Source organism: Neofelis nebulosa, chromosome 7, assembly GCF_028018385.1.
Source record: "Neofelis nebulosa isolate mNeoNeb1 chromosome 7, mNeoNeb1.pri, whole genome shotgun sequence".
Taxonomy (NCBI): Eukaryota; Metazoa; Chordata; class Mammalia; order Carnivora; family Felidae; genus Neofelis; species Neofelis nebulosa.
In genome coordinates this window covers 139205541-139221076 of record NC_080788.1, presented here as the reverse complement: position 1 = coordinate 139221076, position 15536 = coordinate 139205541, and the positions used below count along the sequence as shown (strand labels likewise).

The 15536-nt window shown below is 56.9% G+C and overlaps 1 protein-coding gene across 6 annotated transcripts in view; it reads left to right on the top strand.

Annotated features, from left to right (window-relative positions):
• SYNE3 (spectrin repeat containing nuclear envelope family member 3) overlaps window positions 1-15536 on the top strand; it is a 106742-nt gene that overhangs the window by 43527 nt on the left and 47679 nt on the right. For all 6 annotated transcript variants that reach the window (XM_058740200.1, XM_058740203.1, XM_058740201.1 and 3 more), the window contains exons 3-6: window positions 337-509; window positions 1553-1862; window positions 9737-9898; window positions 11867-12214. In XM_058740200.1, the coding sequence (XP_058596183.1) occupies window positions 337-509; window positions 1553-1862; window positions 9737-9898; window positions 11867-12214 (993 nt within the window). The remainder of the gene's footprint in view (window positions 1-336; window positions 510-1552; window positions 1863-9736; window positions 9899-11866; window positions 12215-15536) is intronic.

The following is a 15536-nucleotide window of genomic DNA, read 5'->3' as shown; positions in this document are numbered from 1 at the left end:
ATTTTACAAACGAGAAAACCGAGGCGAGGGAGATGGTGAGACGTGTGTGAGTTCGCACAGCCGGAAGCGGCCCAGTGGGAAAGGGAAGGGACTTACGCCAGCAGACGGCTCCACGGTTCTGTGCTCCCCTCGTCAGTTCCTTGCTTCCGACCTCAGGGCCTTTAGCTGGCCACCCACGGTCACAGGAGAAAGCTGCAAGGGCCACCATTTGAACCCCAGTCCCTCTGGCCTCAAAGTCCCGGCTCTTTCCATCATGCCACCGTTAACGCCAAGGCTCTGCCTGCTCGTGGCTTTGTCTAACCCCTGGAAACCGACCGGCTTTTGTGTCCACGACAGAAAATATGCCAGCTGGAGCCGGAGGGGCGCGTGAAGGTGGACGTCGTGCTGCGGGCGGCGGAGGGCCTCCTGGCGTGTTGCCGTGACGGCCAGAAGCCCGAGATCCTGGCCCAGCTGAAGGACATCAAAGCCCAGTGGGAGGAGACGGTCACCTACATGACCCACTGTCACAGGTAAGGCAGCTGGGGACCCCGCCGGGCCTTCGCAGCCTCTGTTGACCCTCCTCGTCCAGCACCGCGCTGTCCTGGGGCCTCTACCCCGGGGACATTTCTCCGGTCCTGGGATTGCTGGGAACAGGATGTTCTCTTGGGATGTGTGCCAGCCCTGCCTGCCTCTTTCTAATTATAATCGAGCTTAATGATGATAATGGCAGTGGGAGTCCATCAGGTTTTGCCAACACTAAATTCTTAGTAGACTCGCCATGTGTTCGTCCCCCAGCAGAATGGCGGAGTGGCCCTGTTGCCTGGCTGGCGACGTAGCCTAGATCCTGTGCTGCCCCTGAGAGCCAGGGAGGGATGGGGGGTTAGGCAGACCTGAGATTGCTGCCTGCTTGCTGTGTGGCCTTGGGAAAGTTCCTTGAGCTCTCTGAGCCCCAGGCTCCTCATCTGGACAACGGGTATAATCAAGCGTTCGATGAAGGCTGTCAGGAAGACAGAAGAGGAGAAGCAAATGTCAAGAGCGAGGCACAGTAGGGCCCTCAGGGACCAGGAGCTGCCAGGGCCCCCTCCATCGCTCTGAAGCCAGAAGGTTGAGTGGCTGGGGTGACTTTGCACTGTGCTTTCTGCTTTTCAAACCCTCTCACTTGGAATTGCAAAGTCGTTTGATGTGGGCTGGAGAGATGGGGCCGTCTCCGTGTTACGGACGGGGAAACCGAGGCAGGCGAGGAGGCAGGGTTATGCAGCAAGCTCGTGGCGCCTCTGGAACCCACACGTAGGCCCCCCAGCCTTCTGCCCCACCGAACAGCCACAAGCCCCCCAGACACTATTGCACTGTGTCGATTATTAGACACACTCCCGCCACACTGAGGTAGGGCCCCGAATCCGGGGGGTCGTCAAGCTGCCCAGGTGACCCTGAGGCCCAGAGAGAGCGTCATTTCATTGCGCTCCTGCCCACAGCCCCCCCCCCCACCCCCCCACGAGTACTGGGGAGGGGGCGGCTGCCCGGCCCTGGGGCCAGGGGGGCGGGTCGTTCACGGCCCCCCTCTCTCTGTCCACAGCCGCATCGAGTGGGTGTGGCTGCACTGGAGCGAGTACCTGCTGGCTCGAGATGAGTTCTACCGCTGGTTCCAGAAGATGATGGTGGTCCTGGAGCTGCCCGTGGAGCTGCAGCTGGGCCTGAAGGAGAAGCAGTGGCAGCTGAGCCACGCCCGGGTCCTGCTGCACAACGTGGGCAACCAGGCCGTGCTCCTCGACCGGCTGCTGGAGGAGGCGGCCTCCCTGTTCAACAGGATCGGGGACCCCAGTGTGGACGAAGATGCCCAGAAGAGGATGAAGGCCGAGTACGCCGCGGTGAAGGCCAAAGCCCAGGTGCGTGAGGCGTGGGGGGCTCTGTCTTCACCTGCGCGTCCATTATCCGCCTCTGTCTCCCCGTGCAGCCATTATCCACCACTGGCTACCCATGTAGCCATATTCACCTGTCTCCCTGTGCACCCATTAGCCACCTCTGTCTCCCCGTGCAGCCATTATCCACCGCTGTCTACCTGTACAGCCACCCATTCTCTCCCCATACACCTATCCCTCCATCTACTCACCACCTGCTGAGCAACCACCCAACACCCACTCACCCACCCAGCCACCACCTCCGTCTGCCCACCGTCCTGCCCCCCCACCAGCTACCCCCACTGAACTACCCTGTCTGCCATTCACCATCCAGCCACACCCACCCACTTACCTGCCCAACCGTCTCTCTGTGCCCACGCTCCCGTCCGCCTCCTCGCGCCTCCGGCTCTCTCCCACCAGCCTCACCAACCTCTCGTGCATCTGCACAGCCACGTAACCACCCACCCGGCCGTCTACACGTTCATCCACCTACTCGTCAACCCGTTCACCTGCTGTCCACTGCCCGTCCCCTGTCTCCCCGTCACCTGCTCGCTACCCACCCGTCACCCACCCCCTAACTACCACACACCTTTCATCCAGTCCACCACCGACCCCTCCTTCTTCACCCACCCGTCAGCCTGTTATCTGTCGTCCGCCCACCCACAGCCGCTCAGCGCTGAGTACACGTGTCGGTGCTTAACACGCGGGCACTGACCGCCTGACTGACGGACTGTGATGCTCACCTTTGCCCGGCTTCTCTTCTCCTCTCCCCGCCCTTCCTCCGCTGCTCTCTTTTGCCCTTCCCCCCGTCCTTCTGCCCGTTCTTTGTCCCCATCCCCACACCCCATTATATCCTTGATTTTTAACCGGTCCTCTGAGTTATCAAGTTCAATTATTAGTATCTTGCAAAGGAATTCTCATCGGGTTTTTATGACACTCACCGTTCTGTTTCGCATCGTGTAAAATTTGCCTACCTTCCGGGTATGGGTTGTATCTGTAATCATTCCGAGTGTACGTATTTTACGGTCTTCATCAGATTGTTCAAGTAGCTGAACTTTCAGAGCCTGACGCTGCAATTTATCGGGTCTCCTGTCGTGGTGGAGCCTTAGGGCCTTTGTGGTTCTGGGCTGTGAGCTCGTGCTAAGCAGGACTTTATCTGCAGACCCCCGTGGCTGGGGCCTGACGCTCGGAGTGGCTGGCGTTTCCCTCAGCCAGGCTCCCCTGGGAATTCACCTTCATGGTTCCTATGCTTACATCAGTGTGTTCTTGACTTGGGGATTCCTGCATCTGAACTTGAACCCCAAGCCAAAATTATGCGAGAGGCCCCTGGCTCCACACGCTGAAAGGCGATCAGTCTTTCGTTTGTTTTGTTTTGGGTTTTGCCCCAGAGCCCGCGCTGAAACCCGAACTTCTTTCCTGGATTGTGCATAGGGGGAGATTTTTCTAGTTCATCCTTTGACGGTGGGGGATGCAGCCCCTTGAGGGTTCTGCCTTTTTGCTTCTGGGCCCAAAGCCTTACTTCCTCCTCCAACCGGAGCCTTAAACCCAGGAAAACCTCAAGCACACAAGTGAGTTTAGCAACCTGTAACATCTCTGCGTGTCGTCCACGTGATGTCACTTACCTCCGTGTGTGCATGTAAACAACGCTTGTTAAATTTTATGCAGCCGTTTTGGCCGTCTGTCGTGGAAGGGTGCCCAGGCTTTCTAGTCTGCCGCGTTGCTGGCTCCTTCGTGATTACAGTTTAAGGGCAACAGACCTGTAATGGACAGAGATCTGAGAATGCACTGGCAAGAACAGGACTCTGGTCCTTGAATGCTCGGGAAGGGGCCTGGGTTCAAGCCAGGCTCTGCCAGCTTTCCAGCTGTGTGGCCTCAGGGCAGCTCGCCCTACCTGCTGGCAGTTCACAAGGGAGTTCTTTGAAAACTGGCACCTGGTTTCATGGAGCTTTGGGCAGGTGCTCAAAGCTGTTTATTGAATGAATGAGAGCCCCGCCCTTCAGCTTGGAGGCTCACGAGTCCTGAGCCCCGCCCCCCTCCCCCCCCCCCCCCCCCACCAACCCCAGGGAAGCGGCGGAAGGTTCTGGGGCAGCTGTGCAGGGGCCAGAATGGACCGGCAAGGCGGGTGTGGACTTTGGCTCTCACATACGCAGCCAGCTGGCCCTCACGAAGTCCCGAGTGGCAAGGGCAGGCTTAACAGCGATTCTTTCTCCAGGTTGGCCCCTGGGGCCGGGCAGAGAAGGTGTCTGCCCCCGTGGCCTCATTGCGACTTCACAGGAAACAGGTGCACCTGTCAATCAGCAGAGAGCCTTCCGCGCAACGTGCGGAGGACGGGCAATGGAGAGTAGTTTGGCCGGTGTGTGCGTGTGTGTGTGTGTGTGTGTGTGTACATGTGTACACGTGTGTGTGGAGGGGGCGTGCCAGGGGCACCGGGTGAGCACCAGTCCTGGCCCACGTGTGCAAACGATCACCTCAGAGATTCTCACAGTCGCTGCTAGGGGACCCTCCCCTCGCTGCGTCCAAAAATCATAGACCTCACAATTCTTGTTGACGACTGCTGTCCTTTCCAAGTCTCTTCGTGTCTTTGACCTCATTTGGTCCCCCCAGCCTTCCCGTGTGGTGGAGAGCGAAGGTTTCGAACTGGGCCCATTTTGCGGACCTAAAAAAAACCCCATGTAAGTGGCAGATGCCATTGTCCCGCGAGAGAGACCCAGAAGTTCTAGGCGACTCGCAAGGTGGGGTCTTCCCTCAGTGGTGCCTCAGGTCCTGTCCCCTGTGCCCGTCAGGGAGGAGCCCGGACGGCCCGAGCTGCTGTGCGTCTGGCTGAGACAGTGGAAGGCAGCAGTGAGTGGGCAGTGTGGAGACCCTGGAGGCGGGAGCACATTGCTTCCAGAGGTTTCTAGGAGGCAGCGACCAGCTCGCAGGGCAGGAGAGTGGGGGATCCAGAGTGTAAGGACACCGTGAGTGCATTTTGCTGGGGAGAAGAGCCACAGCTTCCTTCAGATTCTAGAAGGGACCTTGACCTTCAGAAGACTGAGGAGCTACTGAGAAAATCTAACTTTGGCGTTGTCCTTAATGAGATTTAACTGCCAACCCCACGGTCCTCATTAGTAAAATGGGGTAGAGCCCCAGACCCCAAGCCCCTGGTCACAGCCCCTCCTGCCAGCCCTAGACCACAAGAGAATGCTCGAACTCCATCCTAAGCAGGGTAGGGAACTCTGCATGTCCTCTGGGGCCCCCGAAGATTCTCCGTGGCCCAGATGCCTCCTAGTCACCTGCCTCGGACATTTGATGAAGGCCTCACCTTGCGCGAAAGGCTCTCTCAAGGCAGATAAGATGGCCATCCCGAAGCAGGCAGCTGAAATCCCCCAGCCCAGGGACAGGACTGGGGCCATGTAAGAATCCCCAGGCATCCAGGCCTATCTCAGGGTGGCTCTCTGTGGTGTTGCCTTAGTCCGCTCAGGCTGCCGTAACCAAACACCATAGACTGGGGGGCTTAAACAACAGAAATTTATTTCTCACAGTTTTGTAGGCTGGGAAGTCCACAAGGTATTGGCAGAGTCGATTCCTGGTGAGGGGCCTTTTCTTGCTTTGTAGATGGCTGCCTTCTTCTTCTTCTTCTTTGATGTTTATTTTTAAGAGAGAGAGAGAGAGCACAAATGAGGGAGGGGCAGAGAGAGGGAGACGCAGAATCTGAAGCAGGCTCCGGGCTCCGAGCTGCCAGCACAGAGCCCGACGCGGGGCTCGAACTCACAAACTGTGAGACCACGACCTGAGCTGAAGTCGGACCCCTAACCGACTGAGCCCCCCAGGCACCCCTAGATGGCTGCCTTCTTGCTCTCATGGCGGAAAGAGGGGGACAGGGGACAGTAGGCTCTCTTCTGTCTCTTCCTATTAGGGCACTGACCCCCTCATGGGGACCCCACCCTCATGACCTCTCGTGATCCGGTCACCTCTCAAAGGCCCCACCTCCAAATACCATCACATTAGGGGTTAGGACTTGACCCTATGGATTTAGGGGACACAGCTCAGTCCGTTGCAGACCTTGTGTGTATTAATACCTTGACTTTCACCAACGAGAGAGCCCGTTTCAACATTTCTCAAGCTAGTCAACGGGCCATTGTGTTCACCTCTGAGAATCCACTTTTGACTTCCGATATGTTAACTAGCAAAGCCTCTGGTGTGGAGGGGCACGGGAGCCCAGGAGCGCCGTGGGGGCCACCTCCGGACCCGTGGCCTCTGCGACCACCCGCAGCAGGGAGATCCGAGGACTAGATCAGCGGGCCAAGCCCGGGAGTGGGGGGGACAATAGGGCTGTGTCAACCCCAGACACTGAGAGTCAAGAATAGAGCAGGCTGGCCGCCAGTGGGGTCCTGTTGGTGTACTATGAGTGTTTTTAATCCACCAGGTACGTTTTCTGAAGGGCCAGGCACACAGCAGCCGCCTCCTCCCCCTCCCTGCCTCCCCTGGGCGCCTCTCAAAGGAGGCGGGTGCGTCTGGCACCTGGGCCATGAATCAAACCGGCCGGCGCAGGCTTGCGGAGACATCAGTCCTCGCCGCCCTTGTTAATTGGTGGGGTTTGGACGTTCCCGACAACCCTGCCCGCCGCAGATGGTTTCGTTGTTTGGTCTGATGAGGGCAGGTGGAGGGCCCCCCCCCCACCTCCCTCCCGCCGCCATCCGTCACCCCTGTCATTCTGCGACGTGGCCGGCCGGCAGCGGCTGAATTGTGCGCTGTGATCGCTACGCCTGGCACGGGGCTCGCTCGTCTGGACGCCTGCCCTGCCGGGCCACGCTGCTCTCCGAGGGCCTGCTCACGATCACGGAGGCTTTTATTTACTCTGGGCTTCCCGAGTGCTGGCACCTCATCGCTCACACACGGGGCCGCCGGCCAGCGCGTTCCGGGGGAGCCTTTGCTGCGCGACGACATCTAATCACCGGCAGCGTCGACCAGGGGCCCCGGCGCTTATTCTCTGCTTGTTATTCCTGACCCACTTCGTTTCATAAATGAGGCTTTCCCGGGGACGGCGGAGGCTCTGGGAGGGTTTGGACGGACGCAGACAGCCCCGCGGGAAGGGGGGGCCGGCGCGGGAGTCGCGAAGGAGGTGGCGGTGGCCTCTGTCTCTTGGTCCGCGTTTGGAATTCGGACCCCGCGGGGCACTGCTGTCGCTGCTCTCCGGGCCACGCTCCCCTGAGTGGGAGGTTCCCAGCTCCGCGCTGAAGGACTCGGTCCCGTGCCTCGGTTTCCCCATCTCCAAAGCGGGGGTGTCTTCTCCTCCCTGCCATGGCTGTTGCAAATTTAAATGAATTAATCCGTGTTTTCAGGTTTGGTGAGGACTTTCTCAAAGGGCAGGGGAGGCATGTACGAAGAGCGGGGAAGTTTTCTGAACCCGCGTGTCTGTCCGTGCTTCCCTTTGGAGCACTTTTGACCAGGTTTTGTAGTACTTTTGACCAGGTTTTGTAGTAGAGGGCCAACGAACTCCTGGACACAGCCTGCTCCCCGGCTGAGAGCGGAGGCCAGCTACTGAGGGCCCGTGGGCCAAATCGAGCCCATCTCCTGATTTTGCGTGGCCTGGGAGCCAGAAATGGTTTCTGCCCGCTTAAATGGCAGGAAAGAAAACGCAGAATCTTCCAGGACATGGAAAAATGCTATGAAATTCACATTTCAGTGCCCATATTTCAGTTGCACCGGAACACAGGCCTGTTCTATGTGGTTGTCTGTGGCAGCCTGTGGCACAACGGAAGGAACGCATCACCGGCTGCAACAGAAGCCACATGGTGGCTAAAGTCGAAAACGTCTACTCTCCACTGCCAGCCAACCCCTGGATTAGAGCAGTGGTTTCGGAGTTGGGCACCTGCCATTTAACTCTTGTCCAGAAGGCCCTTCAAGAGCTACGTGACCTCCCAGCCTCGGCTTGGACATCTGTGTAGTGGGAGGGCTTGGCATCGTGGTGACGATTAAGTGTAAGATAGCTTGTCACGCTCCCGGCACGTTGGCAGGTGCTTGGTAAATGGAGGTCCTCCCTTTCCCTCTTCTTGACCCTCCTTGAAAACTTCCCTCCAGCGGCCACACTCAGTGTTGAGTCTTCCTGCCATTTGGGAAGCACTCATTCACAGAGCCTGGGGGGGAAGTCAGCAAGGGGCCGCCTGGTGTGTAGGGAGCTCTTGACTCTCCCAGCGGATGGGGAGGCATGGACAATGCCAGAAGGGAACCACAGGACAAAGGGAAGGCTGCTAAGTCAGCCTGGGGCAGCGGGCCAAGTCAGAGAGGCTGTGGGGCCCGGAGGTCAGCGTGGCCGGGCAGAACTGCTCCCTCGCCCACTCCCGCTCGGTTGGGTGCAACAAGAGCCCAGGTGACAGCAATCAATGGCTCACAGGTGCTTACGAGCTGCCCAGTGCGGTGCCGGGGTCACGTGAGTTCTGACTCATTTGACTCCACTGCGCCATAGCGAGGTGGGGTTGTTATTAACCACACGCACAGAGAGACGCGGGCACGTAGCAGGCCAGGGTTCAAGTCACGGGCAAACCCTCCAAACCCAGGGTGTTGACTGCAAGGCCACAGCCACATCGCGGGGTCCTGCCCTTGACCAGAATGCTGCAGCACTTGGATCCGGGCCTGCGGGCAGCGGGGAGCCATGGAGGGCTTGAGAGAAATGGTGTTGCGATCAGGGGCGTGTTTGAGAAACGGTTCCTGGGCACCCAGGTCTGATAGAAGGGGCATTTATTTCTCAGATGACAGCCCTGCTCGGGACGCCATCTTGCCCCTGTGTGGCGAGGACTAGAGTAGGGTTGTCTGAAAACCGAGGTGACTCCAGCCCATGCCGCCAGCAATGCCGGACCCGTGAGGAAGGGGGGACGGCCTCCTGTGTATTTGCATGCACTGCACACACGGCCGGCGTGGGGCGCGGATGCCGTTGGCCCAGTCTGGCCTTCTGGGTTTGAATTTGGTCCTTCCCTACCCAGGTGAGCTTGGGCAAGTGCTTTCTGAGGCGCCGCTCTGTGCCTCCGTTTCCCCACGTGTCAGACGGGGATAATAATGGTGCCACCTGATTGGGTGGTCAGGAGAGCGCAGTGAGATGACAATGTACGGAAAGTTCCTTGGGTGCCCCCGGCACTGCAGCAGGAGTTGTTAAATGTTCCTGTCATGTTTGTTTATCGTTGAGAGGGACAGAATGTGAGCGGGGGAGGGGCAGGGAGAGAGAGACACAGACAGACAGACAGAATCGGAAGCGGGCTCTAGGCTCTGAGCTGTCAGCACGGAGCTCGAACTCACAAACCATGATATATGACCTGAGCCAAAGTTGGATGCTTAACCGACCGAGCCCCCAGGTGCCCCTGTTCCTGTCATTTTTTTAATGTTTATTTATTTTGAGAGAGAGAGAGAGAGAGAGTGTGTGTATGCAAGCAAGGGGTGGGGCAGAGAGAGAGAGAGAGAGAGAGAATCCTATGCTGTCAGTGCAGAGCCCGATGCGGGGCTCGATCTCACGAACCGTGAGGTCATGATGTGAACCGATATCAAGAGTTGGACGCTTAACCAACTGAGTCACCCAGGTGCCCCTAAATACCCGTGTCTTGAGTCCCATTCCCCGGACACGGCAGGAAAGAAAGCCAGCTGTGGAGTTGGCGGGCCCAGTGTGGACATGCTCTGACCAAGAGTCTCTTGGGTTACGGCTAATAAGGTGGAGAAGAGCCACTGGGATGTCTTTATCTTCGGCAAAAGGGCAGACGGTCGACTGTATCTCACACCCCCCTAAACACACGCATACGCACACACACGCGCACACACACACACACGTAGGCCTTGAAGGCCAAGGGCAGCCTGGGCTGGGGACCTGCATAGGTGGTGACCGTCCTCCCCTCCCACAGGACAGAGTGGACCTGCTGGAGCAGGTGACCCGGGAGCACGAGCATTTCCAGGCAGGCGTGGACGAGTTCCAGCTGTGGCTGAAGGCAGTGGTGGAGAAGGTGAGCAGCTGCCTGGGGCGGAACTGCAAACTGACCACCGAGGGCCGTCTCTGCGCGCTGCAGGTAAACTTGACCGCGTCTCTACCAGAGGGGTCCCCTGAGGAAATGCTCAGCTACTGGGCTTCTGTGTTGTTTATTTACTGGGATGTGCTGGGGGCCCCAGGGGATACAAGAGCCACGGCACGCAGAGCGCACACCAGGAGACGTGTGGAATCTAGCGCAGTAGGTGTGGGGCCTCGGCTGCTTTACAGAAATCTCCGAGCCAGCGGGGCACTTGGAAACCCAGGGTCACAGCAGCGTGGTCTAGACCAGTGGGTCTCAAATGGGGGACACTTGGCAACGTCTGGAGACATTTTTTGGTCGTTACCACGGAGGGCGGAAATGCTTTGGGCATGTAGCGGGTAGAGGCCAGATCCGATGCTATTATGCACCTTGTGACGGGCAGGACAGCCCCCCCAGCAGACCTGTCCGACCGCAGGTGTCGGTCGTGCCGCGGGTAAGGAGCCCTGGTGTAGGCATCAGGCCTGCAGTGGAGACAGGCTTGGTCCACTCCGGCCTTCTTGAATGGCTGTGACCTTGAATGAGCTTCTGACTTCCTCCATAAAGGGACTGTTAGAGTGTGTGCAGTAATTCGGGGACGACTTTATAAATTTTGCCACAGATCTACAGCACCTGTACCATTTATTTAATATTTGTATGTAAGTTGACTCTTGTTTAAAAGCCAGTGAATAACGACATCCCGCCCCCCAAAATCTTATGTGAGTGGTGTGAGAATGTTCGTCGGAACTTTATTTGTAATAGTCCCAAACTGAAAACACCCCAGATTTTAATCAGCAGAGTGTTGGATTCACATACTGTGGCACGGGAGATAGATATCGATGATATAGATATAGATATAGATTAGATATAAATCACACGTCCACGTCTGTATCTATATATAAAGGAATACTACTCACAACAAAGAAGAATGAAGTGCTAAGACCTACGACAGCATGGAAGAATCCAAAAAACATGACGTGGAAAGAAGCCAGTTTCAAAAGATAATATAGCCAATGCTTTCAGATACATGGAGTTCTAGAATCTTTTGGGATGTTAGAAATGCTCTATATTTTGGTAACAATGTGCACTACGTGGGTGTGCATATTTCTCAAAACTCTTTGAATAGTAGTGCTTAAGATCTATGTATCCTGGGGCGCCTGGGTGGCGCAGTCGGTTAAGCGTCCGACTTCAGCCAGGTCACGATCTCGCGGTCCGTGAGTTCGAGCCCCGCGTCAGGCTCTGGGCTGATGGCTCGGAGCCTGGAGCCTGTTTCCGATTCTGTGTCTCCCTCTGTCTCTGCCCCTCCCCCGTTCATGCTCTGTCTCTCTCTGTCCCAAAAATAAAAAATGTTGAAAAAAAAAATTAAAAAAAAAAAAAAAAAAAAAAAAAAAAAAAAAGATCTATGTATCTTACTCCATGCAATTGCGCTGCGACAAAAAAGGAAAATATTTTGAAGGCACTTGCAAATAAAATAGACTTGCAGGTGCCTATATAAATTTTTAAATGGAAGACTAATGAATATTTGTATGAAAGGAAAAGTTCTGTCATTGTCGTGAATGGAAAACCGCTGCTCACTCGGCATTCGTAGATAACCCTACAAATAAATATAACGAAACCCAACGGGGTCGTTAGGGTCTATTTGGCTCCATACTTCCTCCAGCTGAAGGCTCCCAGCCCGAGGCTGCCTCTGTCTTTGTTAAAAGGGAAGATCAACAAACGTCACAGAGGGTTAAAGGCAGAAACACCCAACCCAGATTTTCTCCTCGACTTAACCAAGTGGCCGTAAAAGTCGCAGGAAGGGAATTACATCCTCCTGTGGCAAGTCAGTGCGATTAAGGCAGACAGTCCACTCCTTGGAAAGGCGCGTCTGGCTCTCATCTAGGAGTTCATGTTTAGCATGACATTCCAGGGGCTCTGGAAAATGCAGCACGTGATGTCTTTTTCCCCTTGTATGTTTCCCCATCTGTCCACCCCCCCCCCCACCCCCTTCAGGACATCGCTGGCGATTTTCCCCGGGGTAAGGAGTCTTTGAGGAGGCTGGAGGAGCAGGCTGTGGGCGTCATCCAGAACACCTCTCCTCTGGGCGCGGAGAAGATCACCGAGGAGCTGGAGGAGATGCAGAAAGTTCTGGACAAGCTGCGAGCCCTCTGGGAGGAGGAGGAGGAGCGGCTGCACGGCCTGCTCAAGTCCATGGGAGCCTGTGAGCAGCAGAGGCGGCAGCTAGAGGCCGAGCTGGGAGAGTTCAGGAAGGACCTTCAGAGGCTGGCCGAGGAGGGTCTGGAGCCCGCGGCGAAGGCGGGGACCGAGGACGAGCTGGTGGCCCGCTGGAGACTCTACTCGGTAAGTGGGGTTTGGCTAAGACAGGGACTGTCCAGGTGACATGTGTACCTCAGAGCTCCTCTGCACGGGGAGAGAGTCATGCTAAGCTTTAACCACGTTTACTCTGGGCCTTCTAGATCTTTGGTGATCTAAGTTCCCTGGGTGTAGCACACAAGTTGGGTGTTTGTACCCATCTTCCAGATGAGGAAACCGAGGTCTGGAGAGGTTTCCCTTACCCTCAACATCCCCAGGACCACGCGAGGAGTCTGTGGGTAAATAAGACGAGAGGTGGCTTGCCTTTCGGTCTGCCATTCCCTTGCCCCGTGGTGGGATGCGGGGTGGACTGCTTGAGCCCAGAGCAGGGAGCGTTAGGTCGGAGGGAAGGTTCTTCGCGTAGAGACGATGGGGTTCTAGGGAGACCAAGCCAACGGTGCCCATCCTGGGAGGGCGGGGCGGGTTCCAACCCAGACACAACGTCCGACCAGAGCGCGGTCGCCTTCCTCCCACGCATGTGCACACCCGGGAGGTCTGACTTACGGACAGAGAGGTTTTTTTTCCAACAAGGGTCAACATCCTCCCTCACGCCTATCTTCACTTACTAGCTCAGCGGGTTAGCTCCACGTCAGTGCCATCAGGGAAACTGTTTTCAAAGAAAAGCTACCCAGATCCCACCTCCGCTCTGCGTTGTTCTGTTTTTCTCTCTTCCTTCCGATGCTTGCCCAAATGCAAACATATTTTTTGTGTGGGTAGAAAGAAAGCAGTTACCCTTTAGGGCTCATTGAGCCTCGTAGTAGACGAGGTTCCACTGCGGTGATCAACTTAGCACAAAGAGAACGACTTCCTGTTTAGGACGGTCCGCCTCGGCTCAGGAAGAGCTGGCGTGCGCAGCGGCCAAGGGCAGGGGGACGTTGGGGTCAGACTGCCTGGGTCCAGATCCTGCTCTCTCTTCTTGCTAACTGGGCGGCCTTGGGAGAAGTACTTTAACCTCATTTATACACGGACAGGGACGAACCGGTGAAAACTCAAAAAAGTGCTTAGCACAGCACCTGCCAAAGTCGATGCTCGGAAAGTACCGGCTTTTACCACAAGATAAGGGATAAGGGTCACAAAGTGCAAACTCGGGAGCCAAGGCCCGGAAGGCCCTGCCACCGTTCCACCGCGACAGCTACTTGTCTGTGCCCAGCTGGGTTTCAGGAAGCCTTTCCTGAGGCAGAGCCGACCCCATCCCTGCGGAGGCTCTCTGCCCGCCCCGATGCCAGTGGCCCCTCAATTATGATCAAGCCATGACTCACCGAAATCGGTGAAAGAGAAGCTTGGGATTTATCACTAAAGACTTTGGTTCTTAAATGAGCATTCGCACAGTGGCTGTTTGCACTTATGATGTGGTTTATAGCAAGGAGCAGACACCTCGCCTGCTCCAGCCCAGCCCTTGGAGTGGCTGGGTGCCCTGGGATGAGGCCGGGTCCGTGGCCGCCAGGCAGCCCGACCTGCTTTGGCTGGGAGCCCCCGTGGCCCAGCAGAGCAGGGGAAAGGTAGAGCACAGCCTTTCTTTCTTGCACCAAAAAGGAAATTTGGACTCTTCCCTCTTTTGAGAAACAGGCAAAGTTCGAAGAAGCGGGTGGTGTCAGGACTGCGGTTGAAAGCGCGACTTGTAAAGAAAGCATCTGTGAGAGATGTGTTCGTCTTTAAAACCGACATAGTGGGGTTGTACTTACCCAGCCTGCGATGTGCCGAGTGCTGTATAACCCTATGCGGGGGGAGGGGGGGCGGGCACTGCCACGATCCCCTTTAATATATGGGGAAACTGAGGCACTAAGGAGTTTAAGACTTGCCTGTGGTGATACACCCTACAGGTGGAGGCGGGCGTCTGAACTTAGCCCCGGAGAGTCTGACTCAACATGACATGCCTCTAACTGCCAGCTCAGACTCCCGGTTTTAGGAAATTAGCACAAAGAGAGTCAAGGACCAGGAATGAGGACATCGGGGCTCAGTCTGGCTGTGACCACCTCCTGATCTCTCTGCCGACAGTCCCAAGACCCTTCCACACGGAGAACTGGGGGCCGGGGGTGATTTGTGACATCCTTACGCGGACCAGGCCGGGACCGTTCGTGCACTTCAGGGAGACTTTCGGCAGCTGAGGTTGAGGTCAGAGTGGTTCTGTGGCTAAAGCAGAATCCATCAGAGTGGCCTCACAGAGCGCCCCCCTCGGACATCCCAGCGATCCAGAAACGAAAGACGCCTCCATCATAGGTGCAGAAATGGCACGGCTGGACTGGAAGGGGCCCCTCTGATTCCATAAGGAGGCAGCTGTGTCCAGAGAGGGGCAGTCCTTAGCCAGGCCAGCACAGTGGGCCAGCAGCCTTCCCGCTGCGGTCCCCAGATGGTCCCTCCCTGGTCCCTGGATATTTCCGTGACCCTCACAGTCCCACATTGACGCGTGACCTCTCTGTGGTCCGCACGGGCCTTTCTCTTGAGGCAGCCCGTGATCCTGGTCCTCACCGCAGACCCCTGCCCTGCCTGGGCCGAGGGCCTGCCTGTCTGTAGGCTGGCCAGCTTTCCCGGGCGCTCTGGTGTGGAGTTTCTTTGTGAGTGGTTTGGAAGGAGCCGGTTCACACGCACCGATCGTGTCCTCATCTTCTATGAAACCCTGTACAGATTTCATCACATTGGCCTAATAATTGAATGTGGACAAGGATATTTCTGAGACTGAATAAGACCGTCCGGGCAGATTCCACATTCTGTTGCCTCTAGAGTGTTCCAGCCTGCCACTGACCGCTGCTTACGATCCCTCTATCGGAGCTTGCTCTCCAGCTCCAAACTGGTGGCAGTTCCACCTGTGGTCCCTCCATCACCGAGCGTGGCTGGAGCTGCCTCTGGTCCCTGTGAATGGGGGGTCTGGACCAAGGCACGAGGCTGCACGCGGGGCAGCTGGGGAGGGGCTCGGCGAGGTGGGGGGGGTGGCCCCATCTTACCAATGAGGGAACAGCCCGAGGTCGCCCGGCTCAGAAGGGGTCGAGGGGGGTTTCCGGCTCAGCCCGTGTCATGCCAAAGCCAGAGCACTTTCTGCTGCCCCATCTCGCCTCCGAGTGAGCGTGGCACCTGGCAAGAGTCCAGGCCAGGGTCAAACTCCGCACTTCCCAGGGCAGCAGGAAGGGGCCGTGTCTGGTGTCAGTCCCGTGGTTTGGGAGTGCTCAGCACAAAGCATCTTTAGATCACTGTTCCCTCTGGTGCTGAAGAGTCACGTGAAGAGCCAGAGGGCCCAGCTCCCTGTCGGGTCCGCCGTTTACTTGCTCTGTAACCATCGGAGAACTCTCCGGTGGCGTTTCCTTGTGTAGAAAATGGG